The 27,289-nt window shown below is 48.2% G+C and overlaps 2 protein-coding genes across 8 annotated transcripts in view; one reads left to right on the top strand and one right to left on the bottom strand.

Annotated features, from left to right (window-relative positions):
* LOC147033711 (non-structural maintenance of chromosomes element 3 homolog) overlaps positions 1-4,156 on the bottom strand; it is a 48,661-nt gene extending 44,505 nt beyond the window's left edge. For 2 of the 4 annotated variants that reach the window (XR_015055610.1, XM_085871851.1), the window contains exon 1: positions 4,001-4,156. Coding sequence is in view for 2 of the 4 variants with exons in the window: in XM_085871851.1 (XP_085727977.1) it covers positions 4,001-4,036 (36 nt within the window). In the remaining 2 variants the exon portion in view is untranslated. The remainder of the gene's footprint in view (positions 1-4,000) is intronic. The other 2 variants (XM_085871852.1, XM_085871853.1) reach the window with 2 other exon arrangements.
* Positions 4,157-10,209: 6,053 nt separating this feature from the next.
* On the top strand, positions 10,210-27,222 carry LOC147033710 (dnaJ homolog subfamily B member 9-like). Of its 4 annotated transcripts, none has more exons than XM_085871847.1 (4): positions 10,289-10,333; positions 10,433-10,572; positions 17,713-17,972; positions 18,082-27,222. In XM_085871847.1, the coding sequence occupies exons 3-4, from the start codon at positions 17,714-17,716 to the stop codon at positions 18,456-18,458; spliced, it is 636 nt and encodes a 211-aa protein (XP_085727973.1). In that variant the 5' UTR covers positions 10,289-10,333; positions 10,433-10,572; position 17,713; the 3' UTR covers positions 18,459-27,222. The 4 variants fall into 4 exon arrangements, with proteins under 4 accessions (XP_085727974.1, XP_085727973.1, XP_085727975.1 ...); XM_085871849.1 differs by having other exon boundaries at positions 10,307-10,333; positions 10,486-10,572; XM_085871848.1 differs by lacking the exon at positions 10,433-10,572 and having other exon boundaries at positions 10,210-10,333.
* Positions 27,223-27,289: the final 67 nt, after the last annotated feature.

The following is a 27,289-nucleotide window of genomic DNA, read 5'->3' as shown; positions in this document are numbered from 1 at the left end:
TGGAAATCAAGCTTCAACTTGTTACTTCATCAACTTCATCACATGTTACATGACCATTTGATATAACACATATTGAGTGTACATCATAAACCGTTCAACAGAGGAAATTTAAACTTTAGCACATGTTACATGACCATTTGATATACCACATGTTACATGACCATTTCATACAACACATATTGAGTGGACATCATAAAGCGTTCAACAGAGGAAATTTAAATTTCATCACATGTAACATGACCATTTGATATAACACATATCGAGTGTACATCATAAACCGTTCAACGGAGGAAATTTAAACTTTACCACATGTTACATGACCATTTGATATACCACATGTTACATGACCATTTGATATAACACATATTGAGTGGACATCATAAAGCGTTCAACGGAGGAAATTTTAACTTCATCACATGTAACATGACCATTTGATACAACACATATTGAGGGTACATCAAAAACCGTTCAACGGAGGAAATTTAAACTTCATAACATGTTACATGACCATTTGATATAACACATATTGAGTGGACATCATAAAGCGTTCAACAGAGGAAATTTAAATTTCATCACATGTAACATGACCATTTGATATAACACATATCGAGTGTACATCAGAAACCATTCAACGGAGGAAATTTACACTTTACCACATGTTACATGACCATTTGATAAAGCACACATTGAGGGTACATCAAAAACCGTTCAACGGAGGAAATTTAAACTTCATAACATGTTACATGACCATTTGATGTAACACATATTGAGGGTACATCAAAAACCGTTCAATGGAGGAAATTTAAACTTCATCACATGTTACATGACCATTTGATGTAACACATATTGAGGGTACATCAAAAACCGTTCAATGGAGGAAATTTAAACTTCATAAAATGTTACATGACCATTTGATGTAACACATATTGAGGGTACATCAAAAACTGTTCAACGGAGGAAATTTAAACTTCACCACATGTTACATGAACATTTGATACAACACATATTGAGGGTACATCAAAAACCGTTCAACAGAGGAAATTTAAACTTTACCACATGTTACATGACCATTTTATATAACACATATTGAGTGTACATCAAACTGTTCAATGGAGGAAATCTAAACCACCACATGTTACATGAGCATTTGATGTAACACATATTGAGGGTACATCAAAAACCGTTCAACAAAGGAAATTTAAACTTAACCATATGTTACGTGACCATTTGATGTAACACATATTGAGTGTATATCATAAACCGTTCAACAGAGGAAATTTAAACTTTACCACAAGTTACATCACCATTTGATACAACACATATTGAGTGAACATCATTAACCGTTCAACGGAGGAAATTTAAACCACCGCATGTTACATGACCATTTGATATAACACGTATTGAGTGTACATCATAAACCGTTCAACAGAGGAAATTTAAACTTCATCACATGTAACATGACCATTTGATACAACACATATTGAAGGTACATCATAAACCGTTCAACGGAGGAAATTCAAACTTTACCACATGTCACATGCCCATTTGATATAACACATATTGAGTGTACATCATAAAGCGTGCAACGGAGGAAATTTAAACTTCATCACGTGTTACATGAACATTTGATAAAGCACATATTGAGGGTACATCAAAAACCGTTCAACGGAGGAAATTTAAACTTCATAACATGTTACATGACCATTTGATGTAACACATATTGAGGGTACATCAAAAACCGTTCAACGGAGGAAATTTAAACTTCACCACATGTTACATGAACATTTGATACAACACATATTGAGCGCACATCAAAAACCGTTCAACAGAGGAAATTTAAACTTTCACATGTTACATGAACATTTGATGTAACACATATTGAGGGTACATCAAAAACCGTTCAAAAGAGGAAATTTAAACTTTACCACATGTTACATGACCATTTGATGTAACACATATTGAGTGTACATCATAAACCGTTCAAAAGAGGAAATTTAAACTTCATCACATGTTACATGAACATATGGTCCATTCCTCTCCCCCCCCCCCGTCCACTCCCGTCCCTCTGTCCTCTCCCCTCCCTCCATCCTCTCCTCTCTCTCCGTCCTTTCCCCTTTATCCGTCCTCTCCTCTCCCTCAGTCCTCTCCTTTGTGTCCTTTCTCTCCCCTCCCTCCCTCACCTCCCCTCTCTCCCCCCTTGCTCCCTATTTCTTCCTCCCTCTCCTCTCCCCTCCGTCCACTCCTCTCCCCTCCGTCCATTCCTCTCCCCTCCGTCCACTCCTCTCCCCTCCGTCCACTCCTCTCCCCTCCGTCCACTCCTCTCCCCTCCTCTTCCTTCATCCTCTCCTCTCTCTCCGTCCTCTCCTTTGTGTCCTCCATCTCCCCTCCCTCACCTCCCCTCTTTCCCTATTTCTTCCTCTCACTCCGCCCCCTCTCTCCCCCCTTGCTCCCTATTTCTTCCCCTCTCTTCCTCCATCCTCTCCCTCCCCTCCGTCCACTCCTCTCACCCCCCGTCCACTCCTCTCACCCCCCCCGTCCACTCCTCTCACCCCCCGTCCACTCCTCTCACCCCCCCGTCCACTCCTCTCACCCCCCCCCCGTCCACTCCACTCTCTCCATCCTCTCCTCTCCCTTCATCCTCTCCTCTCTCTCCGTCCTCTCCTCTCCCTTCGTCCTCTCCTCTCCCTCCGTCCTCCGTCCTCTCCTTTGTGTCCTCTCTCTCCCCTCCCCCTCACCTCTCCTCTCTCTCCCCCTTACTCCCTATTTCTTCTTCTCTCTCTGCCCCCTCCTCTCCTTCCGTCCTATCCTCTCTCTCTCTCTCCTCCGTCCTCTCCTCTCTCTCCCCCCGTCCCATCCTCTCCTCTCTCTCCCCTCCGTCCTCTCCTCTCTCTCCCCTCCCCCTCACCTCTCCTCTCTCTCCCCCTTACTCCCTATTTCTTCTTCTCTCTCTGCCCCCTCCTCTCCTTCCGTCCTATCCTCTCCTCTCTCTCCCCTCCATCCTCTCCCCTCTCTCTCCCCTCCATCCTCTCCCCTCTCTCTCCTACCTCCCTCTTTTACCCCCTCCGTCCTCTCCCCTCTCTCTCCTTCCTCCCTCTCCCCTCTCTCTCCTTCCTCCCTCTCTTCCCCCCTCCCCCTCCCTCTACACTCCCCCTACCTCTACACTCCCCTCCCTCTACACTCCCCCTCTCCCCTCTCCTCTCCATCTCCTCTCCCTCTCCTCTCTCTCCCCCTCTCCTCTCCCTCCCCCTCTCCTCTCTCTCCCCCCTCCCCTCTCTTTTCCCCCTCTCCTCTCTCTCCCCCCTCTCCTCTCTCTCCCCCTCTCCTCTCTCTCCCCTCTCCCCCTCTCCTCTCTCTCCCCTCTCCCTCCCTCACCTCCCCCTTGCTTCCTATTTCTTCCTCTCTCCCTCTCCTCTCCCCCCTCCGTCCCTCACCTCCCCCCTCTCCCCCCTTGCTTCCTATTTCTTCCTCTCTCCACCCCTCTCCTACCCCCTTAATATCACCATCAGCGCTGCGACGAGTTGTATTTGCTGGTAACAAATAATAAGAGCCTCCTACTCCCGGATGATCACGTGGTGTGTTTTTACCTCCCCCACCGAAAGTGAAGGAGGTTATGTTTTCACCCCTTTCTGTCCATCTCCTTGTCTGTGTGCAGGATATCTCAAACAAGTTGTGGATGGATCCGGATGAAATTTTGTGGACAGGTTCGGTGTGTGACAAGGACGAAGTGATTCGATTTTGGTGAAGATCCGGATCCGGATCCGAGTACGAGAATTGTTTAAAGTGATTCTTCACCGTTGAGAGATCGGGACAAAAACGATATATATCATATTTCAAATGTGTGTTGGGCCCGAAATGTTCTCACGGATCAGGTGTGGCGAGGTATGCGCTCCACCGACTGTTCTTGTCGTTTTTAAATTTGGCCTTCTGACATAAAACAACAAATCCAAACAAAAATGAAGAAAGTGTTTGTTCCACACGATGTGAGGTATTTATAACATACCTGGGTGCGCTGCTTTTGTCGTGAATTACTGGTCATCGCGGACAAATCGTCACCTCGTTCCAAAATTAACTTACACAAACAAACGGTGCAATGAACGTGACATTAAATAAAACCAACATATGACCACTTCCGCTCTGAGAGTGAAAATATCTCGTTTCGTCAACCGTTTTCCTCATATTTATGTAAAACAAAATGTACTTCTCCTCTTTTTTGTCTATGTTTTAATAACACTTACATTCGTGAGAATTTCTTCGTTACGAATTTATAACAAAAGGAAAAACGTAACTTAAAAATAAAAAACACTCATAAAAATAAAAACCAGTCTCGCTAGCTTGAATGTACGATGTACACCCCAACGAGTTGTGTCACTTTCAGTGCGAAAACCGATTGAGGAGGACGTGAAGCCAACTGAAGTTAACACGTAAAAAAATCAATATTTTCGTACGAATCTGAGGATAGACAGATGAACATCCGAAACACAATACAACACTCATACACGACACAAACAGTCGCAAAATTTGAGGGATGTGACGTCATTTGCCAATTCACGCCGTGGACTTGTGACGTCACAATAAAGGCTTCGTATTTCTCCACTCATTTCTCAGACTGAAGTAACTGGAGAGGAAGGAGGACACGCTTATTTTGAAGCCATTGTCGGTAAAGTTTGCAGATAACACTCAACACATATATATATATATATATATTTATATATATATATATATATATATATATATATATAAAAAAAATATATATATATATATATATATATATATATATATATATATATATATATATATGTATACCTGGTACCATTCTCCTGGATTTAAGTTGCAACTTAAGAGTTGCTGCCACAAGCCGGTGGGTCAGTATTGAGGAACTGACCACTCCGGTTGACCAAGCAGTTCTGGATGATTCTCCAGCGACCATCAACGAGGAAATAGTCAATCTCCTTTAGCACATCACCAGCGATGGAATACCAAGTCCAGCGATAAGCCGGTGGATGCTGAAACATGAACCAGCCACCCTAAGTCCATGACTTCTTGCAAAGTTGAGGAGCTTGATGCTATTCAGGATCACAGTTCCAGACCCAAAGGGACCAACACACACCTCATAACCATCCCTATCAGTTCCAGTCGATGCATTGAAATTCCCCAAGACTAGAAGTGTATCTTGCCTGGGGCACTGATCAACCACAGACTCGAACGTGGCACAGAATGCATCCTTCACGGTGAGGTCACTCGCCTCAGTCGGAGCATAAACAGAGACCAGGGAAATGACACCCAAGGAGTGACGAATCCTTAGTCTCATAATACGCTTGTTGACCGGTGTTACCTCAATTATCATTGGAGTCAGCTTATTGGACACAGCTACAGCAACTCCTTGGGTATGGTAATCATCAGGGTGACCAGACCAATAGTAGGTGTAACCACCCACCATGATCTCACCGCAATCCGGTCTCCGAACCTCAGAGAGAGCTGCAATACCGATGTCCAAACGCTTGAGCTCAGATGATAACAGAGACAGGTGATCATCTTCTCTTAGGGATAGGACATTCCAGACACCCACCCGAAGGGATCGCCGAAGGTTAACCCAAGGAGACCGCCGTCTGGTGGACAACACCTCAGCACCACTCCGACACACTCTCCCGCAATATGACCCAGGGATGTTACCCCGTGGTTTCTCTCCTCTCATCAAGGATTTGGGGTCCCGAAGGCTTTGCCCCAATCCCATCATCCGGTGAGCTGCCCTGCGAAGAGGTTTGCATGGTACCTGCTGCAAGTCACAGATCTCATCTCATTTCACCTGACCTGACCAAGTTGGGTGTGTGACAAGGAAGAATTGATTCGATTTTGGTGAAGATTCGGATCTGACTCCCAGAATGTTTTTTTTAAGTGATTCTTCCCCGTTGAGAGATCGGGCGAAACCGATAAATAGCACGATATCTCAGAATCTTACAGAGGGATTTCGATCAAACTTGGTGGACACATTGGATGCATTACAAGGAAGAGTTACTTCGATTTTGGTGAAGATCCAGATCCGGATCTGGACACGAGAATTATTTAATTTTTTCAGTGATTCTTCACCATCGAGAGATGAGGCCATAAACGATATCGTACCATATAGCATGGTATTTCAAACATGTATTGGGCCCGATATGTTCTCATTGATCAGGCATTATGTGTTGGAGGTGTGTGCTCGACTGAGTGCCCTTCTAGTTGTGGTCTGAGTTTATCAACTGAGGCAAAGCATTCGAAGTGTTGGAATGGCATTCCTCATCCTTCCTCATTCATTTATCTTACATTGTAATCACACACATTGATTCAGTTATTCATACTAGTACGTGCCCGTACGTGCGTCCCCGTACGTGCGTGGCCGTACGTGAAAAAAAGAAAAAAAAAAGAAGAATTGTGACGTCAATCGTGATGTCATAGCACCATGTCCCCTCATTGGTTGGTAAATAAATAGCCATAACTTGGGAACCACTTGTCCGATTAATATCAAACCTTGAAAAGGCACATCCACAGGGCCCCAGCCATATACCTGCCAAGTTTCAATTCGATCGGACCAATGGTTGTCGAGAAACAGTGGTCGCAGACAGACAGAGATTGCTGGATTTATAGATAGATGACAAGTTTGAAGACGACAATGGTTCACGAGCGGTATTTGACGATGTAGATTGTTTCAGAAGTCAAGGATGAGACAATGTGATAATGTTTGACCAAGTTATAAAAATGATCAACATGATGTGGTACGAGTGACAAGGTTATTAGCTGCAAAATGTCTAAAACCTGGTTTCGTTCAACAACTTTCAAAATTTGACCTTTGCATAACCTTGAAAGGTCACAAAACAATGTTGTGGACATTAAAATAAGGAAACAGGATACGTGCTATAGCTTATTGGAGTTAGTTCGTCGAAGAAGGTCGAAAACACGGTTCGATTCCCACAACTTTGAAAATTTGATCTTTGTGAACATTAAAGGTCAAGGATTATGACCTTTGGTGCAAAACTTCCTCTGGAACATTCCAGGAACAATATAACGTCATATAGGCTATATGGCATTTCGCTCTCCTCGGATTATCCATACTTTGATGAAATCAGCATAAAAACAAAGTTGAAGGGGGCGCCACGGGCAAGGTGTTCGAGATAGAGCAAAATGGTTGCAACAATTTGGGTGGGGAATGACCTCAAGATTATGCATAAAAATATTGTCATCCTCGCTCGCAAAGTTTGGGCGGTGGTATGATTTTTATGTCAAAATTCGCAATTTTCTAAGTTCTTGACCTTGTGACCTTGACCTTGGGACAGAAATGAAAAATCGAGCTCCGTGGGGCTATGCAGGTGCCATTGCGCTAACCAAATACCGAAACCCCTGCCAGATTCGACAAACTCCCTCGGAGAAGATGCAAATTGAAATCGGCTACCCCAAAAAACACATGCTTTTTGGGCGTGGCTCTGCCCATAATGGGTGCACCACGCCCATTTTCATGAAAACACAACTACATCATGATATAAACCTCCCACCAAAATTTTATCAGGATCGGATCAAAACCCATGGAGCTATGCTCGGGACAGACAGACAGACAGACAGACAAGCCGGTAGGCGGACATGGGTAGTCGACTACCCAATAGAACCTGACGCGATGGGCCCATTCGATGGAGAATGACCTGAGGATTAAGCACAAGAAAATTCATGATTCCAGCTTCAAGGGTTAATGCTGCAGATTGTTTTTTCGTTAAAATACCCCCACATTTAGAGGTTATTCGGCCGTTGCTAGGCAACGGAGGGATCCATAGCAACGGTTCTTTCTCGCACATAACTAGGACATACCATGAACTTACCATACCAGTTTCATGTATATCTGACTCATAGTCTCTGAGATCTAACGAACTTCGTTTCTTTATTGTTTTCGACCAGGGTTCATTCAAAGTCTATCTTCTCCGACAGTTTTCATAGGATCCGGCTGGAAATTTTTGACAATATGGCTGAATGTACTGCCCACAGTCGCTCGTGGCCCGATTTTTGATTTTCGTAAAAATAATTTTTTTTATGATTTTTCAAAAATTTCAAAGTCCCGTTGCTAGGTAACGGTGGTGTCCATAGCAACGGTTCTCATTTGCACACAACTAGGTCATGGTATGAACCTACCAACCAAGTTTCATCGAAATTGCCATTGTATTAACTGAAATCGCCATTTTAAATACTGACAAGCCGGTAGGCGACATAGTATAGCTGCTCGCTCGAGATGGAAAGCTGGCCGACGTGACTCGCCGATATTCATGTACATGCTATCAATCAATTTAGCACGATAAATATGATTATCACAGCCCTCTTAGTTTGCGCCCAGAAACCCGCCTTGTGAAATTTCAGGCATGTTTCCAAAGAGACTCTAACAAATGGCAGCCCTGGTAATTCCATTTATCTATTCGCTAAAGATTTTAATTTTTTATATGATGCTGTAAGACATTCTCCTTGGGCACAAAAAAAAACAGGTCTCTCGGGGGTCTAGTTTCAGAGGTATTGATTTCTTTGTACAGTCCACAATAAGTGTACGATGTACGATAAAGTATTGGCTGCTCTTAGAGCACCCTTATTCTGGACATTTCCATCTGTCTGTCTGTCCGCGAAACTTTGGTCAAGCCTCGGGGCGAAACCACTCAACCGATTCCAATGAAATTTGGTAGGTAGGACCAATATTTCTGGGAATCGTGTGCTTTCGAATATGGAACCCCAGGCCCAAGCAACGGCATAGCAACGGCCCTTTAAAGTGGTCAAAAAAAATCGAAAAAATAAATCGAAAAATCGAACCTTAGAGTTCTGTGCGCAATCTCTCTTGCTTCCTTCCAGCCAATTTGCAGCCCTAACAAAAAAATATTTGTAGGAGGAGATAGGTTTTGGGCGAGTACATGTCACACATTTCAGAAACGGTTAATTGTGAATATCTCCAAGAGAAAGAGTCTGATTTTGATGAAAATTGGGTGAAATGTGTACAATGTGACAAGCATGTACACAAAAATGAATGGTTGCTATGCACACCTCCGTTGCTTAGCAACAGCTAAAATACTTTATCGTACATCGTACACTTATTGTGGACTGTACAAAAAAATCGATACCTCCGAAACTGGACCTCCGAGGGACCTGTTTTTTGTGCCCAAGGAGAATGTCTTACAGCATCACATAAAAAAGTAAAATCTTTAGCAAATAGAAAAATGGAATTACCAGGGCTGCCATTTGTTAGAGTCTCTTTGGAAACATGCCTGAAATGTCACAAGGCGGGTTTCTGGGCACAAACTAAGAGGGCTGTGATAATCATATTTATTGTGCTACATTGATTGATAGCATGTGCATGAATATCGGCTCGTCGCGTCGCGTCGGCCAGCTTTCCATCGAGAGCGAGCAGCCATGTCGCCTACAGGCTTGTTTTAGCTGTTGCTAAGCAACGGAGGTGTGCATCGCAACCATTCATTTTTGTGTACATGCTCGCCACATTGTACACATTTCACCCAAGTTTCATCAAAATCAGGCGCTTTCTCTTAGAGATATTCGCAATTAACCGTTTCTGAAATGTTCGACATGTACTCGCCAAAAAACCTATCTCCTCCTACAAATATTTTTTTGTTAGGGCTGCAAATTGGCATGGAGGGAGCGAGATAGATTGCGCACAGAACTCTAAGCTTCGATTTTTTCGATTAATTTGTTTGGGATTTTTTTTCGATTTTTTTTTTTGACCACTTTAAAGGGCCGTTGCTATGCCGTTGCTAGGGCCCGGGGTACCATATTAGAAAGCACACGATTCCCAGAAATATTGGTCCCACCTACCAAATTTCATTGGAATCGGTTGAGTGGTTTAGCCCCTAGGCTTGACCAAAGTTTCGCGGACAGACAGACAGATGGAAATGTCCAGAATAAGGGTGCTCTAAGAGCAGCTAATAATAAGGGTAGAACAAATCTCAAAAAAAAAAAATTTTTGAAAAAAATTTTTTTTTTCGACTACATCGACTACCCAACAGACAGACAGACAGACAAACACCAATAACGAATATAGTGGTCACTTATTTTTTCGTGAAAAAAATTTTTTTTCGTGAAAAAAGTTTTCGTGAACCAATATTCCCGCCTCTTATTAACCATCCGCCCAATCGGAATTCTCCATTTCAAAGACGTCATTGGAAATCGTCATGCACGAGCCAGGAGCTTGGAAACCGCCCATTGGTCCATTTGTACCATTGAGAAGGAGCTTCGTGTCACAATGTGTGGACGAGTCCATTCGCCATTTATCGGAGGGGGTGTGATTGGGGGTGTTCGGGAGACATGAGTTCCTGATGTCGCGTTGAAGGTTCGTTTTCCGCTCGATATAATAATTAGTGTAATCATCCTCATATAATTTGTGACATTTTTTTGACCTTTGCTCTCACTGTGTGACGTCATTACAAAGTCAAGTACCGCTGATAATGGAATAACCGCGGAGGGGATTCCTGTGCTGCATAGTGACGTATGTAGGAGCACTGGTCCTCAAGGATCTGCGGGATCCGCAGGATCTCCTGTTCTGCCCGACGGTGTTTGAGCCTTCTTTCGGTAAGGGGAGGGTCTGGAGATCCTACGGCTCACTCATCGGGTTATGGGGTCACTGTGGGTCTGACACGTGACCTTGGCTTGGCCATTGATGTGTGTGTGTGTGTGTGTGTGTGTGTGTGTGTGTGTGTGTGTGTGTGTGTGTGTGTGTGTGTGTGTGTGTGTGTGTGTGTCCTTGTTTATGAGTAGTGATATAAAGGGTGTTTGTGACGTACTTGTGTTATTTTAAACATTAGTCACATGATAAAAGGAAACTGTTTGGTCGTGTGAAAGTTTGAACACAGAACGGTTCAAGTTTGTGGGTATCCACATAACCGCTATCTTTTATAATCCGAAGAGAAAGGACTAACTATGTGTGACCCCAGGAGAGCACACCACACTTTGATTGTGAGTCTCCTCACGCCCCTCACTATTTCACCCTCACGCCCCTCACTATTTCATCCTCACGCCCCTCCACATTTCACCCTCACGCCCCTCCACATTTCATCCTCACGCCCTCCACATTCTCTTCCAGGTTCACACACTTCCTGGGGGGTTTCTGACCAACAGGTGTGGTTATTATGGTGAAATCACACCACCACTGATGTGGAATGTCATCTCATCAGAGAGTCAACTGGTCAAGAAACCCAGGGAATTGTGGATTTTACAACAACAATAACATGGACATGGACAATGAACAAATGATTCTCAGTTGTTTTGATTTGCCTTTAAAGACTTTGTATTTTGTGTAAACCCAAAGTGATGAAACCTTTAGTTTACAAAATGACTTTACCAACACCCTGTACATAGGTTTGAGTATGGTTCATTATCCCCCTATCCCTATGATCCCTCCCCATTTCACCCTCACATCCTCACACCCCTCCTCATTTCACCCTCACTCTCCATATTTCACCGTCACATCCTCACACTCTCCCCATTTCACCCTCACATCCTCACAGCCCTCCCTATTTCACCCTCATGCCCCTCCCAATTTCACCCTCACACTCTCCCCATTTCACCCTCAGACCCCTCCCCATTTCACCCTCACATACTCCCCATTTCACCCTCATACTCCTCACCATTTCATCCTCACATCCTCACACCCCTCCCCATTTCATCCTCACACCCCTCCCCATTTCATCCTCACATCCTCACACCCTCCCCATTTCACCAGCACATCCTCACACCCTCCCTATTTTCACCCTCACTATTTCACCCTCACGCCCCTCCCAATTTCACCTCACGCCCTCCCCATTTCAACCTCATTCCCCTCCCCATTTTAACCTCACACCCCTCCCTATTTCACCCTCACACCCCTCCCCATTTCAACCTCACGCCCCTCACCATTTCACCCTCACGCCCCTCCCCATTCCACCCTCACACCCCTCCCCATTTCACCCTCACACCCCTCCACATTTCACCCTCACGCCCCTCCACATTTCACCCTCATGTCCCTCCACATTTCACCCTCATGTCCCTCCACATTTCACCCTCACGCCCCTCCACATTTAATCCGCACACCCCTCACTATTTCACCCTCATTCCGCGCACTATTTCACCCTCATTCCCCTCACTATTTCACCCTCACACCACTCACTATTTCACCCTCACGCCCTCACTAATTCATCCTCACGCCCCTCACTATTTCATCCTCATGCCCCTCACTATTTCATCCTCACGCCCCTCACTATTTCACCCTCACATTCCTCTATTTCACCCTCACACTCCTCTATTTCACCCTCACGTCCCTCACTATTTCACTCTCACACCCCTCCACATTCACCCTCACGCCCCTCCACATTTCACTCTGACGCCCCTCCACATTTCACCCTCATGCCCCCCTACATTTCACCCTCACACCCCTCCACATTTCACTCTCACGCCCCTCCACATTTCACCCTCATGCCCCTCTACATTTCACCCTCACGTCTCCACATTTCACCCTCACGCCCCTCACTATTTCATCCTCACGTCCCTCACTATTTCATCCTCACGCCGCTCCACATTTCACCCTCACACCGCTCCACATTTCACCCTCAGGCCCCTCACATTTCACCCTCACTTTCTCACTATTTCACCCTCACACTCCTCACTATTTCACCCTCACACCCCTCGCTGTTTCACCCTCACACTCCTCACTGTTTCAACCTCACACTCCTCAATATTTCACCCTTACACTTCTCACTGTTTCATCCTCACACCCCTCGCTGTTTCATCCTCACGCCCCTCGCTGTTTCATCCTCACGCCCCTCGCTGTTTCACCCTCACACTCCTCACTATTTCACCCTCACGCCCCTCACTATTTAACCCTCACGCCCCTCGCTGTTTCACCCTCACACCCTCACTCTTTCACCCTCACACTCCTCACTGTTTCACACTCCTCACTATTTCACCCTTACACTTCTCACTGTTTAATCCTCATTCCCCTCACTATTTCACCCTCACACCCCTCACTGTTTCACCCTCACACCCCTCACTGTTTCACCCTCACACTCTCACTATTTCACCCTTACACTTCTCACTGTTTCATGCTCACGTCCCTCGCTGTTTCATCCTCACGCCCCTCGCTGTTTCACCCTCACACTCCTCACTATTTCACCCTCACGCCCCTCGCTGTTTCATCCTCACGCTCCTCGCTGTTTCACCCTCACACTCTCACTATTTCAACCTCACACTCCTCACTGTTTCACCCTCGCACTCCTCACTATTTCACCCTCACACCGCTCACTATTTCACCCTCACGCCGCTCACTATTTCCCCTCATGCCCCTCCACATTTCACCCTCACGCCCTTAGTGTTTCACCCTCACACCGTCACTATTTCAACCTCACACCCTCACTGTTTCACCGTCACACTCCTCAATATTTCACCCTTACACTTCTCACTGTTTCACCCTCACAGCCTCACTATTTCACCCTCACACCCTCACTGTTTCACCCTCACACTCCTCAATATTTCACCCTTACACTTCTCATTGTTTCATCCTCACACCCCTCGCTGTTTCATCCTCACGCCCCTCGCTGTTTCATCCTCAGGCCCCTCGCTGTTTCACGCTCATGCCCTCCCCATTTCAACCTCATTCCCCTGCCCATTTTAACCTCACACCCTCCCTATTTCACCCTCACACCCCTCCCTATTTCACCCTCACGCCCCTCACCATTTCACCCTCACGCCCCTCCCCATTTCACCCTCACACCCCTCCCCATTTCACCCTCACACCCCTCCACATTTCACCCTCACGCCCCTCCACATTTCACCCTCATGTCCCTCCACATTCCTCTCATGTCCCTCCACATTTCACCCTCACGCCCCTCCACATTTAATCCGCACACCCCTCACTATTTCACCCTCATGCCGCGCACTATTTCACCCTCATTCCCCTCACTATTTCACCCTCACACCACTCACTATTTCACCCTCACGCCCCTCCACATTTCACCCTCATGCCCTCACTAATTCATCCTCACGCCCCTCACTATTTCATCCTCACGCCCCTCACTATTTCACCCTCACATTCCTCTATTTCACCCGCACACTCCTCTATTTCACCCTCACGTCCCTCACTATTTCACCCTCACACCCCTCCACACTCACCCTCACGCCCCCCCACATCTCACTCTGACCCCCCCCCACATTTCACCCTCATGCCCCTCCACATTTCACTCCCACGCCCCTCCACATTTCACCCTCATGCCCCGCTACATTTCACGCTCGCGTCTCCACATTCCACCCTGACGCCCCTCACTATTTCATCCTCATGCCCTCACTATTTCATCCTCACGCCGCTCCACATTTCATCCTCACGCCGCTCCACATTTCACCCTCAGGCCCCTCACATTTCACCCTCACTTTCTCACTATTTCACCCTCACACTCCTCACTATTTCACCCTCACACCCCTCGCTGTTTCACCCTCACACTTCTCACTGTTTCAACCTCACACTCCTCAATATTTCACCCTTACACTTCTCACTGTTTCATCCTCACACGCCTCGCTGTTTCATCCTCACGCCCCTCGCTGTTTCATCCTCACGCCCCTCGCTGTTTCACCCTCACACTCCTCACTATTTCACCCTCACGCCCCTCACTATTTAACCCTCACGCCCCTCACTATTACACGCTCACGCCCCTCACTATTTAACCCTCACGCTCCTCGCTGTTTCACCCTCACACCCTCACTATTTCACCCTCACACTCCTCACTGTTTCACCCTCACACTCCTCACTATTTCAGCCTTACACTTCTCACTGTTTAATCCTCACGCCCCTCACTATTTCACCCTCACACCCCTCACTGTTTCACCCTCACACCCCTCACTGTTTCACCCTCACACTCTCACTATTTCACCCTTACACTTCTCACTGTTTCATGCTCACGTCCCTCGCTGTTTCATCCTCACGCCCCTCGCTGTTTCACCCTCACACTCCTCACTATTTCACCCTCACGCACCTCGCTGTTTCATCCTCACGCTCTCGCTGTTTCACCCTCACTATTTCAACCTCACACTCCTCACTGTTTCACCCTCGCACTCCTCACTATTTCACCCTCACACCGCTCACTATTTCACCCTCACGCCGCTCACTATTTCCCCTCATGCCCCTCCATATTTCACCCTCACGCCCTTAGTGTTTCACCCTCACACCGTCACTATTTCACCCTCACACCCTCACTGTTTCACCCTCACACTCCTCAATATTTCACCCTTACACTTCTCACTGTTTCACCCTCACACCCTCACTATTTCACCCTCACACCCTCACTGTTTCACCCTCACACTCCTCAATATTTCACCCTTACACTTCTCATTGTTTCATCCTCACACCCCTCGCTGTTTCATCCTCACGCCCCTCGCTGTTTCATCCTCACGCCCCTCGCTGTTTCACCCTCACGCCCTCCCCATTTCAACCTCATTCCCCTCCCCATTTTAACCTCACACCCCTCCCTATTTCACCCTCACACCCCTCCCCATTTCAACCTCACGCCCCTCACCATTTCACCCTCACGACCCTCCCCATTTCACCCTCACACCCCTCCCCATTTCACCCTCACACCCCTCCCCATTTCACCCTCACGCCCCTCCACATTTCACCCTCACGCCCCTCCACATTTCACCCTCATGTCCCTCCACATTTCACCCTCATGTCCCTCCACATTTCACCCTCACGCCCCTCCACATTTAATCCGCACACCCCTCACTATTTCACCCTCATGCCGCGCACTATTTCACCCTCATTCCCCTCACTATTTCACCCTCACACCACTCACTATTTCACCCTCACGCGCCTCCACATTTCATCCTCACGCCCTCACTAATTCATCCTCACGCACTCACTATTTCATCCTCACGCCCCTCACTATTTCAGCCTCACATTCCTCTAGTTCAGCCTCCCACTCCTCTATTTCACCCTCACGTCCGTCACTATTTCACCCTCACACCCCTCCACATTCACCCTCACGCCCCTCCACATTTCACTCTGACGCCCCTCCACATTTCACCCTCATGCCCCTCTACATTTCACCCTCACGCCCCTCCACATTTCACTCTCACGCTCCTCCACATTTCACCCTCATGCCCCTCTCCATTTCACCCTCACGTCTCCACATTTCACCCTCACGCCCCTCACTATTTCATCCTCACGCCCCTCACTATTTCATCCTCACGCCGCTCCACATTTCACCCTCACGCCGCTCCACATTTCACCCTCAGGCCCCTCACATTTCACCCTCACTTTCTCACTATTTCACCCTCACACTCCTCACTATTTCACCCTCACACCCCTCGCTGTTTCACCCTCACACTCCTCGCTGTTTCAACCTCACACTCCTCAATATTTCACCCTTACACTTCTCACTGTTTCATCCTCACACCCCTCGCTGTTTCATCCTCACGCCCCTCGCTGTTTCATCCTCACGCCCCTCGCTGTTTCACCCTCACACTCCTCACTATTTCACCCTCACGCCCCTCACTATTTAACCCTCACACCCCTCGCTGTTTCACCCTCACACCCTCACTATTTCACCCTCACACTCCTCACTGTTTCACCCTCACACTCCTCACTATTTCACCCTTACACTTCTCACTGTTTAATCCTCACGCCCCTCACTATTTCACCCTCACACCCCTCACTGTTTCACCCTCACACCCCTCACTGTTTCACCCTCACACTCTCACTATTTCACCCTTACACTTCTCACTGTTTCATGCTCACGTCCCTCGCTGTTTCATCCTCACGCCCCTCGCTGTTTCACCCTCACACTCCTCACTATTTCACCCTCACGCCCCTCGCTGTTTCATCCTCACGCCCCTCACTGTTTCACCCTCACACCCCTCACTATTTCAACCTCACACTCCTCACTGTTTCACCCTCGCACTCCTCACTATTTCACCCTCACACCGCTCACTATTTCACCCTCACGCCGCTCACTATTTCCCCTCATGCCCCTCCACATTTCACCCTCACGCCCTTAGTGTTTCACCCTCACACCGTCACTATTTCACCCTCACACCCTCACTGTTTCACCCTCACACTCCTCAATATTTCACCCTTACACTTCTCACTGTTTCACCCTCACACCCTCACTATTTCACCCTCACACCCTCACTGTTTCACCCTCACACTCCTCAATATTTCACCCTTACACTTCTCATTGTTTCATCCTCACACCCCTCGCTGTTTCATCCTCACGCCCCTCGCTGTTTCATCCTCACGCCCCTCGCTGTTTCATCCTCACGCCCCTCGCTGTTTCATCCTCACGCCCCTCGCTGTTTCATCCTCACACCCCTCGCTGTTTCATCCTCACGTCCCTCGCTGTTTCATCCTCACGCTCCTCGCTGTTTCATCCTCACGCTCCTCGCTGTTTCATCCTCACGCTCCTCGCTGTTTCACCGTCACAAAGGACCTGGGGGGGGGGGGGGAATTACAAGCACCCAACTTCTCTCATTTGTGTGGGTCATGTCCAATAGGTCATTGTGCACCAGTACACTAGTCATATTGCCTGCTTGTCCATGTTCCTTGAGATTAAGATAACGGTAAGAATGCGGGTGGGAGAGGGTTTAATGTTGAAAATAGATTAAATTAATGAGCTGAGGATAAAGCAAATGCACTATGGGCCAAATGACCCTCTCCTGTGTCTCTTCCTTCTTTGTGTACGTCATCGGGAGCAGAATGCAAACGTTTATCATCCAGGTGGGAATGGCGTCCCGTCATTCTGCAGTGCCTCGTGCCCTTGGTCTCGGCGTGTTGTTGCTCACCGAGTTGGTGGTGCCCAGCGTGGTCCGGCGAGACCATTACGCGGTGCTGCGGGTTTCGCTAACTGCGAGTGACAGGGACATCAAGAAAGCCTTCCATCACCTAGCTGTGAAGTTCCACCCTGACAAAAACAAGAGTCCCGACGCTGAGCTCAGGTTCCGAGAGATCGCTGAAGGTGAGACCGATGACCTCTTGTGCTTGTAACGGGTTACCGGAGATGTGTTGCGTTCTTTGTTCGTCTTGCACTTACTGAAGCATTTTGTGTGTGTCTTCCCTTTCCTCAGCGTACGAGGTTCTCTCGGACCGAAGCAAACGCCGTGCATACGACTCAAGCGGCCGCCGTGTCAACCGGCACTTTGCGTTTGATGATATCCTCAGACATTTTGGAGATTTTGGATTCTCCACCGCGACGGGAAGAGAGTCGGCTCGACGTGGACCCTTTGGCGGGGGAGCTTACCGTGCTGCTCCCGAGGACGCACCGGATGTTGAAATGCACAGAGTGCTGCGGGACTTCTTTGATGCACCACTCGATGGACTTGGTCGTGGTAAACACTTCGGGCACAACCACAAAGGTGGTGGTGGTGCTCAGCGTACTTGCAGGACGGTGACGCAGCGCTTGGGAAACGCAGTCACCAGCTACACCGATTGCAGTGGATCCTGAAGTAGCATGTGGACCGGCTCCTGAAGACCCATAGCATGGAGTGAGGTCCATTCACCGTCTCTCCTGTCGGTCCCAATTCGTGGCTCATTGTGTTATTGCCTGTATTACGGTGTTATTTGACCCGTATTATGGTGTTAGTATGACCGTATTATGGTGTCATTATGACCTGTATTATGGGGTTGGTATGACCCGTATCATGGTGTTGTGTCGGTGTGACCCGTATTATGGTGTCGGTGTGACCCGTATCATGGTGTTATTATGACCCGTATCATGGTGTCGGTGTGACCCATTTCATGGTGCTGTTGTGACCCGTATTATAGTGTTATTATGACCCGTATCATGGTGTCGGTGTGACCCATTTCATGGTATCGGTGTGACCCGTATTATGGTGTTATTATGACCCGACTTTGTCCCCTCCCTTTCTTCCTCTTTTTCAAATCCAGATTTAATTCTTACATCATTCTATATTATTATTCCTTCTTTACTTCATGAAAATGGTGCAATATTAAACTCTCCTTCCCCTCCCACGTCCACCTCATTATGATGCCATGACCAATTCTGACCTCATAACCTGCTTTCATATCTTCCCAACTTCTCCTTTTACCCCCATACACAATCCCGGTAGTGAGATACGTCTCGCGAGAACAATTACCTAAACTACCTTCAGGTCCCTTTTCACAATCTCGGTGGCGAGATACGTCTCCCGAGAACAATTACCCAAACTACCTTCAGGTCCCTTTTCACGATCTCGGTAATAAGATATGTCTTGCAAGAACAATTACCCAAACTACCTTCAGGTCCCTTTTCACGATGTCGGTAGTGAGATATGTCTTGCGAGAACAATTACGCAAACTACCTACAGGTCCCTTTTCACGATGTCGGTAGTGAGATATGTCTTGCGAGAACAATTACGCAAACTACCTTCAGGTCCCTTTTCAAGATGTCGGTAGTGAGATACGTCTTGCGAGAACAATTACCCAAACTACATTCAGGTCCTTGTTCACAATGTCGTGAGATATGTCCTGTGGACATTCTAGGGAATTGCCACTCTCAAGTGATTGTTGGTAGCCTGATTACGTTAATATTGTTGTGGGCCGGGGGTCGGTGGTGAGGAACGACCGCTAGACGGAGTAGTTGGGCTCTCTCCCACCGAACACCGGAATGGAAAGGTCGTCACCTCGGATAACTAAGGAGTCGACGTGTCGCTTAAAGGACCGTGGTCACCAATATTTCGACGGCGTGAGGTAGGATCCACTTGTCTAATTCCAATTTACCTAAGTACCCATGCCATCTAACTACCGGGGAATCCACAACCTTGGCCGACTTTGTCCGAACAGAGTCGCTGTGACCGACTCAGATCCGGCGTAACCTAGCGGAAGTTACCAAAGCCGCGCCGGACCAAATGAACAATTTACGGCACAGATGGCCTCACTATTTCTCAAGCCCGCACCGTGCTGGGTCAATGGTAGAAACGACAGGCAACGAACTGGAACATTTAACAGGGGTTTATTTATAATAAGCGGGATGGAGACACAGAGAAGAGTTATCACGAATATGCAGGCAATGTACAGTGAGCAAAAGCACTTAATTTCTACTTAACAGACTGGCGCCACACACAGACACACACACACAGACACACACACACACACACACACACACACACACACACACACACACACACACACACACACACACACACACACACACACACACACACACACACACACACACACACACACACAATAAATGGACCTCACCGGGTCTTTATTCGGCCCTTCAGCTCGGGAGGGAAGGCGAGCTGAGAGTCAGTCTGGCTGGGTACCTGTCTGCCTCGTGCGGTTTCTTCGAGACGAGCAAAGCAGCAAGCACAGGACCACAGACCCACCAAAAAGAACCCCCGAACAAGACACTCCACCAATGAAGCGAGGACCCCAGAAAAGACCACAGGCCAAGACCGCAGACGACGATGACCACTAACGACGCACACCAAGAGCAATGGTGACCCCTTTCTCCTCTGACAATTCCAACCCAACTCCAGCCCAACTCCAGCGAGCACTCAGGGGAGCTTGGCGAATCTTATCCCTCCCCCGGACAGGGTTGGGTGACCGGTCCCTTGGGGTAATCTTTGCTCTGATTGGACAGGGTTTCATGGGGTGATGTGTTGGCCATCCGTGATTGGACAGGGGGGGAACCCCCCTCCTTTCCTGGGCAGAGTCGGTGTTCTGAGGTGAGGAAACCTCCGCCCACGTCCGTGGTCGAACGCACTTGGGCAATGGCGTCGATGGTTCGAAGAAGTGAAGGATTGATTTTTTTGGTGTTGGGTATTGCAAAAATCTACCGAGAAAGATTCGCAGCGCACGGATACAACCCATTAAACATATGGGAGGGTTCTAACTATAAACACATCCTTATTTAAATAACTAAGCTTAGGGACTGCTGTCTGTTTGTGTGCAATGGCTGCCAGATCCGTAACACTACCCCCTCCCCTTTTTTATAGACTCGTCCTGAGTCGCAAATTTTCGTGTGCCATGCAGGTGTAGGTTTTCCCCAAGTACATGTTACTTACATATCCCTGAGTGCAAAATTTTTATACGTGTCCTAAAAATAACCTAGTGCGCTGCGTAACTCAACTAGCAGACTCACTCAGACAACATAAATACATTGACAGCGCTAAACAGACACACAGGTGGGTTTTGAAAAATTATTTACATCCTTAACTATTTACACTAACCATGGCCCAGGACCTGTGATCTTTGGGAAAAAGGCAGTGTAAAGTCAACAGTTGGTGTGGGTGAGTGCCCAGCAGCTGGAAGGTCAGATGTCTTCAGGGCCTGCTCAAAAGGTCCCTCTTTTTGTTTCACTGAACCTTCTTTTTCTTTTCAATCTTCAGCTGCTGGAGACAACTCACCCTAACCCGGCAGGCCATGCACGATCCCACAGGCCATTTGAACTGGCCTTTATGCAAGAAGAACAAGGAGAAGGCAGCCGGGCTGCTCAATGCAGTCCCTGGCTCATTTGAATGGAGAATGGACTGGATGAAAAAACACAAATGATGGAGGTGTGGCTGCCTGCAGGGCAGTCCTTGCAAAACACCTGGTGATGGATGGTCCTGGCGCACATGGATGGTTGGTGACATGGGGAGGTCATGCAACAAAGGCAAGCAGGCATGGGGTCAAGGCAAAGGCAGGCAAGTGAAGGCATGACAAATGCGGACCAGAAGATACAGCACAACAGGCCAGCATGTGAAGCTGGCCGGCCTCTGGTCTGGTCCGTGAGGTCCTGGAAGGAGTGCGGTAGTGCCGGGCGCTCCAAAAACGGGCTTGGACCTACCCTACTGTCTCCCCCCAACCTATCGCCTTTGCCTGTCCTTGTCCACATCCACTCCATTAGTTTGCAACAACAAAATTTAGATTTCCTGTTTTTTATTTTGATTTTTAAATAATTCTCAGTGTCCCTAACCCTCCCACTCTCTTTGTCCGGCTAACCTATCCTACCTGCCTACTCCCCAACCCCTAAGATCCTTCTTGAGGGGAATACGGAAGAGACAGGTGGATCTGTCTCGATGCCCAATGGAGCCTCAAAATAACCTCCACAGATTTCAGCAATCTTCCCAAAGTGAGTCCAGCGGCCTATGGGCAGCGAAGGGATGGATGGTGTGAAGGGATACACATTTCCTATCTGTCCTATCCTTTATTACACTTTAAACTATCCCCGGGGCTTTCCAATACGCCTGTCTCTTTAAACTATTGGTTCTAGAAACCATGATTCCTGTCGCCTGTGTTGGTGTTCCTTATCAATTTGGGCCTGGCCCTCAAATTTTCTCTCGTGCCCTTGCACAATTTCGTGGATGAGCAGCGTGGCTCAATTGGCAGGGATTCCCATCTGCCGAACTTAAACTACGGCACCCCCGGGCAGCTGAGGCTGTCTCCGAGCCTACCTACTCCGTTTGAACGCGGGGAGTGCCCTTCCTGGCTACTCCCCCGTATATGCCCACGTGGCATTTCTGGTGCTCCGGGTCCCATTCCGAGGGTCGCCCATGCCCATTTCACTATCCCGGTCGCTTGAACGCATGGCCTACTCTGGCCGACTTCTCCGTGCCCGGGGTGCCCTCTACTCAGTACTCACCTTTCCACAGTCACGCTCCCAGCCGGTCAATGGACTCCTGCAGCATTCAAAAAGGTTTCGTACCTTCGTGCTACACCAACAACAAAACGACATCCGTTTGGTTAATTTGACTAACCCACTAACTAACATTACACTAAACCCGGGTTCCCTTGGGTAGGATTTACTCCCCCTCCCCCCCCCAATCATTCATTCGCACCAAGCATTCCACATTCACTCCACTCACACACTCGGGCCCGCTGTCCCACATTCACTCATGTTTCGTTCTCTTAATCTCTTTTTTTTAAACTATTTTTATTTTTAATAATTCATATCACACTCTCACAACTACATCCCCCTAACTAGCTCGTGCCCTTCATCATCCCTTATCCTAATGCACGTTCCTTTTAACTCTACTGCTAAGCTACGTCCCCACTACACATTCCATGTCTGTCCAAGTCTCCCGAAATCCATTTCTAATTATAACCGAACATTCCCTCTAACTGTTCCACGGGCCCCATGAGGGACTGTTCCACGGGCCCCATGAGGAACTGTTCCTGCCCCATGAGGCCGGTCGAGCTAACACTAAACCTTTCCCACTAACTAATGCTCCTTTGCCCGGGCGAGGATGCTTGCCACATCCCGGCCGGGCATTGGGTACTCGTGCAAGGCTCGACCATCTTTGCGTCGCCAGGGTGGCGGTCGACAATCTGCACGTCCCCTCTGTATGGGCGATACATGGGACCATAACGTCATCCCGTCGATCGCACCATGCGCTCGCTTTCGAGCCATCCACCATGTGAGCCGTGCGCCACTCACCCGCATTTTGTGCTGTGAGATCCCCGGTGACGTCACTCGCACACAGAACCTGCACGGCTTGCCGTGCAGGCCCGTCCGAGCGTGTCATCCCGGGGACTCGCTCCGCACGTTCCGCAAACAGAACGCGCGGCGTGCAGCACGTGATGCCCCGCACACGCGCTCGCATGGGGACCTGTGCTTTCCGAATTCACACAATCTTCCTTTTAACCGTGCACGTGCCGGTTTCGTACCACGCACGAGATGTTTCAATCCCGGGTTGCGATCGCGCAGACGTGCGTGCTTAGGCCGTTAGCAAAATACGGAACGGACCTCGCATGCAGCGTCCCGCGGAGCCAGCGCGGTACCCAAAATAAGTTAGTGCGGCCTCCCGGGCTCGCCATTCCCGTCTCCCATCTGGATCAGTCCGTGTGCCATTTCCTCACATGCACTCACACATGTCATGTCACTCGCATCACTCACACGCTCCAACACACACTCTGGGACATTCACGCTGGGGGTTTGGGTTAGTTCAAGGGATCCCGAGGCCTCTGCCCATCCCAAACTCAGCATGTACCCTTTCGTACCATGCACCCGCTCGAACTCGCATGGTCCGACCGGACTCACCTGGTCGCAGTCCACTTCACGGGAGCATACTGTCTCCCCCTGTTCCTGAGGGAGGTTAATCCGACCCTCGCATTGGGTCCCAACACATTCCACCAGCTCTCCCTTAATGTCGCTTACCTTCCCCTTGATCTGTGCCTGCTCTTCTTTTACTTTATTTAATTCCTCCTTCACCTGCTCTATTTCCCTTTGTGTCTCTGTTAATTCTTCCTTCGTCATTCTAAAACCCTCCTTCGTCTCGTCCTTGTGTTCCTCTAATCGTTCCCCCTAGTTCCTGCGTATCTGTCTCTACTTTCCGTCCCAATTCAATAACGATTCCTGTCATTTCCTCGTGTCTTAATTTACATCCCTCTTTCACGGCTTCCAATTCACGCCTCGTTTCCTGCTGGCCTTCTTTTAAGTTTTTTTTTTATCGCTGTCATGTTCTTTTCCATTTCTTTCTTTAATTGCTCTTGTCCTTTTTTTAACTTCATTTACCCCCCTGTCCAAGTTTATCTACATCCCGTCCAACCGTCATTATTTTGTCCGTCACGTCCTCCTTACCCGCTTCCATCGCAGACCAAACACCTTCAACACTCCCACTCAACTCTGTCATCTCCCCACGTACAGTGCCGATCTCGTCCTTTCACCTCCTCCAGCCCCACCTGCAGGTTCAACCCCATGCTCTGCATTTCACCCCTCATTTCGTTTTTCATACTCTCCATTCACGGGACACCGTGAATTTGCACACGTTTGCTCCGCGCACCCCTGATCCGTGTCCCGTGAATTTCTCTATGGAGACGGAGGGGTCCGAACCCGCTCCTGACACCAATTTGTTGTGGGCCGGGGGTCGGTGGCGAGGAACGACTGTGAGACGGAGCAGTTGGGCCGTCTCCCACCGAACACCGGAATGGAAAGGTCGTTACCCCGGATAACTCCGGAGTTGACGGGTCGCTTAAAGGACCGTGGTCGCCAATATTTCAACGCGTGAGGAAGGGTCCACTTGTCTAATTCCAATTTATCTAAGTACCCACGCCGTCTAACTTCCGGGGAAGCCACACCCTCGGTCGACCTTGTCCGAACCAAGTCACTGTGACCGACTCGGATCCGGCGTAACCGAGCGGAAGTTACCAAAGCCACACCGGACCAAATGAAAAATTTACGGCACAGACGGGCTCACTATTTCTCAAACCTGCACCGTGATTGGTCAATGGTAGAAACGACAGGCAATGAACTGGAACATTTAACAAGGGTTTATTTATAATAAGCGGGAGGGAGACAGAGAGCAGAGTTATCACGGATATGCAGGCAATGTACAGTGAGCAAAAGCAATTAACAATTTCTACTTTACAGACTGGTGCCACTCACACACACACTCACACACACAGACACACACACACACACACACACACACACACACACACACACACACACACACACACACACACACACACAAAGAAATGGACCCCACCGGGTCTTTATTTGGCCCTTCACCTCGGGAGGGAAGGCGAGCTGAGGGTCAGAGTCTGGCTGGGTACCTGTCCGCCTCGTGCGGTTTCTTTGAGACGAGCGAACCAGCAAGCACAGGACCACGGACCCACCAAAAAGAACCCCCGAACCAGACCACCAACAAAGCGAGGACCCCCGGAAAAGACCGCAGACGATGACGACTGCAGACCAAAAGACCAAAGGGCAAATAGCAAAGAGCCCAGACAACGACGACCACAAACGACGCACACCAAGACCAATGGCGACCCCTTTCTCCTCTGACAATTCCAACCTAACTCCAGCCCAACTCCAGCGAGCACTCAGGGGAGCCTGGCGATTTTTATCCCTCACCCGGACAGGGTGGGGTGACCGGTCCCCCTGAGGTAATCTTTGCCCTGATTGGACAGGGTTTCGTGGGGTGATGTGCTGGCCATCCGTGATTGGACAGGGGGGGGAACCCCCCTCCTTTCCTGGGCGGAGTCGGTGTTCTGAGGTGAGGAAACCTCCGCCCACGTCGGTGGTCGAACGCACGTGGGCAATGGCGTCGATGGTGCGAAGAAGTGAAGGATTGATTTGTTGGCGTTGAGTATTGCAAAAATTTACCGAGAAAGAAACTCGCAGCGCACGGACACTTATCAACCCATTAAACATAGGGGAGGGTTCTAACTATAAACACATACTTATTGAAATAACTAAGCTTTGGGACTGCTGTCTGTTTGTGTGCAAATGGCTGCCAGATCCGTAGCAATATTACTACAACTACTACTAATCTGCTTGCCCTGCTGAGGGGCATAGCGACCCCCTTTTGGGGAGAGGGTTGACCGTTTTTACACCTTGTTCGCTTGGGACAGGGATACACGAGGTTTCGGCAGAAATTTGTAATTTGTTCAGGATGTCGGCGATGGCTCGCCTATTCTTCACGAAGGACATCATGGGATGTTTAACGTTCACCAACTCATGGCGGTAGACAGGACGCCAAGTTTCACGTCCATCCAAGTATCAGCACACACATCGATGAATCGCCATGCCTGTTTTGTTTATTCGTATGCAGCCTGTGGCTGCTTGGCTGCTTGGCTGCATCATTTTCTGGGGGCGCAGTTGTGCCGCTGATGCAGTGCCCCCTGTAACCAACGTGCTCGTACTCATTTCGCCGACCTCAGAATGATGGCAAGCCGAGTCATCCCGCCTGGTGTTAATTCAACGTAAAGAGGGGTTTGAACTCAAGACGTGAAGATCTTAAGCCCACTTCCCTAACCGTTAAACCAACACCAGGCTTTACCCTGTCTGTGAAACACCAGGATGACAGATTCTAGCTGGGTTGGGATTCAAACCCAGGCGAGGCAGCTTCGAGGCGAGTGTGTATACCTCTTGGCCATCCTGCCAGCCTAATTGTGTTCATAAATGATCCTAAATTAATTATCTTCTTCATGATTCATATTGATACAAAGAACGTTGAAATTAAATACCGACGAAACAACATTTCATTCATAATCTCATGAGATTCTGTCATTTCACGATATGTAAAGGTTATTATGACCTGTATTATGGTGCCATGACCTGTATTATGGTGCCATGACCCTATAATGGCGGTGATAGTATAGTGCAAGTTATAGAAGGAAAGTTTACACAGGAATGGATTGTCACAACACACCGTTAAGTGTTTCTCTTTCTGTACAGGTATTGCGAAGACTTTATTTCGGGCAAAATGCAATTGTATTGATTGTTTAATCAGAGTATGTTGTGAGTATAATAATAAAATCCTTTATTTTCATTGTTATCAACTTGTGAGAGTCATTGTCAGATTGAGATGCAAACAAGTCACAATATACGTAAACGGTTTCATT

The sequence above is a fragment of the Eptatretus burgeri genome, chromosome 2, assembly GCF_056783735.1.
Source record: "Eptatretus burgeri isolate ZD-2024b chromosome 2, Ebu_testis_v1, whole genome shotgun sequence".
NCBI classification, from domain to species: Eukaryota; Metazoa; Chordata; class Myxini; order Myxiniformes; family Myxinidae; genus Eptatretus; species Eptatretus burgeri.
Note: the sequence above shows the minus strand (reverse complement) of the source record. Positions and strands in the feature narration are given on the sequence as shown.

What these genes read in the sequence shown, in the direction of transcription:
- LOC147033710 (XM_085871848.1), top strand. Translation starts at nt 17,714, where the DNA reads ATGCAAACGTTTATCATCCAGGTGGGAATGGCGTCCCGTCATTCTGCA. An exon ending in GTTCCGAGAGATCGCTGAAG is followed by an intron (nt 17,973 to 18,081) that starts GTGAGACCGATG and finishes CCCTTTCCTCAG; the next exon opens with CGTACGAGGTTCTCTCGGAC.